Here is a 3,736-nt window from a genome sequence, read left to right as displayed (position 1 = left end):
AGACCGCCATTCTCTACTACTTCTTAGAAACTTGTCTAGCCATTTTGTTTTCATTCTCACGGTGTTCAATTTCCAGAATTGCCACCCTGGAAACTCCTGGGAATATCTAATAGAAATTATCTTTCAAGAGTAAGTGTGTAACATAATTCTTATAATATCCTTCGCCAGGTGCTGTATATAATTAGATCATGGAATTTGAGCCATATAATATGTTCACTAATTGTATTTGACCTTTTTATTAAACAATTTTCTTCTGCAATTAACTTAGAAGGGGCATTAAAATGAGAAAGAAAATGTTGAATGAGTGGTAAAGATCACAAAATTTTACTTATTGCTGGGATAACTCAGCAGGTTAAATATATTTACCTTTAACAATCTTCTTTGCACAGTCATTATACACTTGCTCTTGAGATGTGCTTGACTGGAACACCCGATCAAATGCATAAGGCTTGGACTAAAAAACAAAAACAAAAATATTTCAACTACACAAATTAAAGGTAAACAGACATTTCTAAGCCATCATATATTTACAGATGCCATCATATATTTAATCTTCAAACTAGTATACCTAATATGCATTACTTCATGTCGTTGAATCTTTTGAGTAGAAAGGACCTTAGAGGGTCATCATGTACAAATTAACTACTACAAACTCCAGGAAAACAAGAATTCTGTTTCAGGCTTTGCTGTATTCCCCGAGGTAGCACAGTAATTATAAACAGCACTACTATGTTAGCCACTCAAATACTGCCAAGTGAATTTTTAAAAAATAAGTGTCTACTCTGGCAGGTATTGAGACTCTATTTTCAATACTAATACCATTTTGTGGGGAAAAAAAGAAGCTAGAATATTAAAAGGTACAAAAGTTATTAATGACAAAACTAAACTGAAATTCAAACCCAGATCATCAATTCAGGCCTCTTTCTACTACTCCATTCAGCTTTTCAATTTATTGCAACAGCATCTTTCTTTTGTTTTCTTTATTGCTGTTTTGTTTTGACATAGGGTCTTGCTCTGTTGCCTGGGCTAGAGTGCAGTGGCACGATCACAGCTCACTGTCACTTCAAACTGCTGAGCTCAAGTGACCCTCCTGCCTCAGCCTCCCAAGTAGCTGGGACTACAGGTGCGCGCACCCACCATGCCCAGCTAATTTTTAAAAAAACTTTTAGGTCTTGCTATGTTGCTCTGGGCGGTCTTGAGCTACTGGCATCAAGTGATCCTCCTGCCCTGGCCGCCCAAAGAGCTAGGTTTTACAGGCATGAGCCATTGTGCCTGGCCTGCAACAGCTTTCCAGTCATTCTTTCATTTAACAAATATTTATGGAATGTAAGGAGCCATGCTAGAATGATGACCAAGACAGAGTCACTCTCTGCTTTAGTGGGCCTCAGTAACAGTGGGGTAGACATTAGACAATTAAGTGAATAGAATTCTGACTCATGCAACTCAGTGCTATGAAAATTGCAAAGAGTGCATATAAGAGGAGGACCTGAGTCTCAGGGAGACCAGAGAATGTCAGAGAAACACTCTCGGAGAAGGGATGTTTAAGGTTAAGGGATATTTAAGAACTGAGGAATAAATGTAGCACCTAGCTCAATGTCACCTCTTTCAATATTAGTCATGAAGGGGGAGGGAGGTTTAATGTGGGAAAGTAGTCTAGACGTTGGGAATAGGATGCTTACAGCATTCGAAAAACCAAAAAGTTGTTAAGCTTGATGTATTAATACAAGGAGCAAGGATCAAATGCAAATGTCAACAGTGTAAAAGACAAATAGCATCTTATTTTGAAAACAGTTTTGACTTTGTGCATCCCTCAAATGATCTTGGGGACCCCACAGACCATTCTTGGAGAAATGCTAATATAGTCCAAGGAGGAGCCAGAGGCATTGAATGAAAAAAATCAGAATATAGTGTCCATGCAAGTCAAGGAAAAAATTTTCAGGAAGGGAGTGATTATGTCAAATATAGCTGTGAGGTCAAGACAGAACTGAAAAATATCCAATGACAAAAGTGAGATGGGAATGGGTTGAAAAAATAATGGGAGGTAACCAATTAGAGCAGAAAATTTGGCTGTGGGTCTAAGAAAGATTTTTTTCGTTTTAAAGATAGGTGAGACTCTAGCAAGTTGAAAAGAAAGATAATCGGCTGGGCGTGGTGGCTCACACATGTAATCCTAGCACTCTGGGAGGCCAAGGTGGGAGGACTGCTTGAGCTCAGGACTTCAAGACCAGCCAGAGCAAGAGCAAGAGCAAGACCCCACCCCTATTAAAAATAGAAAAAAATTAGCCAGGCGCACCTGTAGTCCCAGCTACTTGGGAGGCTGGGGCAAGAGGATCGCTTGAGCCCAGGAGTTGAGGTTGCTGTGAGCTAGGCTGAAGCCACAGCACTCTAGCCCAGGCAACAGAGTGAGACTCTGTCTCAAAAAAAAAAAAAAGAAAGAAACAATTCTATCTGATGAATCCACAAAAAAGGGAAGGGTAACAGCCCTATACATAATACAGTTACACACTTACACAGAAATTTATAAACCAATGCAACCTCAATGAACTGGCAGGGGCCCAGAGAATACTATCTGCTTTCAGGTCATTCCTGGAAACTTGCTCATCAAATCCTTATCTCCAAAGAGATCCCAGCTGGCCCATCGTTCTGCTGATCCTTGCCTACCAACAGTTTCTAACCATGGATTCCCACCTAATCCGTTTATCGATGACTGTGCCAAGTCCAACTTGCCATGTATTTAACTGGTTTCCTGTCCTCCCACCTCACCTGGCACCCACCACCTACCCCCACACCATCTCGCTCCTTGAATCTGTGTATTTATTGGTAACTCTGTCACATTCATATCCTTGTCCAGGGCAAGTCCCCCTGGCTACTACATAAAAAGGTAGAAAGCATCTGGGTGAAGAAAAAAGGAAAAAGTTACAGCCAGGTGATACTGACATAATATAAACTGCAAAGCTGGCACAGAAGAGGAAAGAGATAGTGACAGAAACCTTCTATTCTAACACTTGCTGGCAGCCTAATTTTACACAGTGGAAATATCTTAGACTATGAGTTTATCTCGAGCATAACCGTGGTTGATTAAATTAAGATGATGACTTCCTCTCTCAGAAGACAGAAGAAACAATTAATGACTAATATCTATGTGTGCTTAAATACTCCTGATATCTCCTATTTTGCAGAAGAAATGGAGACTCAGGTTAGTTAACTTGCCAAAAGTCACCCTGCTAGACACTACGCTTCAGTCTAGATCTGTCTGATTCCAAAGACTACACTCTTACCACACTGCAAAGAAAGGAACTATTATCCTGAACTTGGTTCCAAAAAGTAAAGCAGGAAACATGCTGGTGAAGAAGGGACTGAAATTTTGAGAAAAAGAGGGAAATTTCAGGAAATGAATTATTTCATCTTAGAATTGTGAATAGTAATAAAATAGAACGATAGTAGTAAATATACATATCCGAGATGTCAGGACAATAGATTTCAAAAAGTTCTGAGAAAGGTAGGTTATGAGCTTATATTTAAGAGACTATATATAACCAAGGATGTACAAAAATGAGATAAAACTCCCTAGAACAGTATGAGAAAGGTAAAAGCCCAGGATAAGTAAGTCTTACAAAAGCAAAACAAAATTAAAACTAAGGCCCTAAAGAGAACTTTTAAAGTCATATTCTAATAAAAATACTCATCACTGGGTATTCTGTCAATTTATTTGTCTGCTTCCCTCACCAGCCAGTCA

At 39.2% G+C, this 3,736-nt stretch overlaps 1 protein-coding gene across 1 annotated transcript in view; it reads right to left on the bottom strand.

Moving 5' to 3' along the window:
* KIF5B (kinesin family member 5B) overlaps positions 1 to 3,736 on the bottom strand; it is a 118,776-nt gene that overhangs the window by 103,772 nt on the left and 11,268 nt on the right. Inside the window, exon 2 of the mRNA XM_012654843.1 lies at positions 367 to 454. Coding sequence (XP_012510297.1) covers positions 367 to 454 — 88 coding nt within the window. The remainder of the gene's footprint in view (positions 1 to 366; positions 455 to 3,736) is intronic.

This window comes from Propithecus coquereli, unplaced genomic scaffold (assembly GCF_000956105.1).
Source record: "Propithecus coquereli isolate 6110/MARCELLA unplaced genomic scaffold, Pcoq_1.0 Scaffold45, whole genome shotgun sequence".
NCBI lineage: Eukaryota > Metazoa > Chordata > Mammalia > Primates > Indriidae > Propithecus > Propithecus coquereli.
Note: the sequence above shows the minus strand (reverse complement) of the source record. Positions and strands in the feature narration are given on the sequence as shown.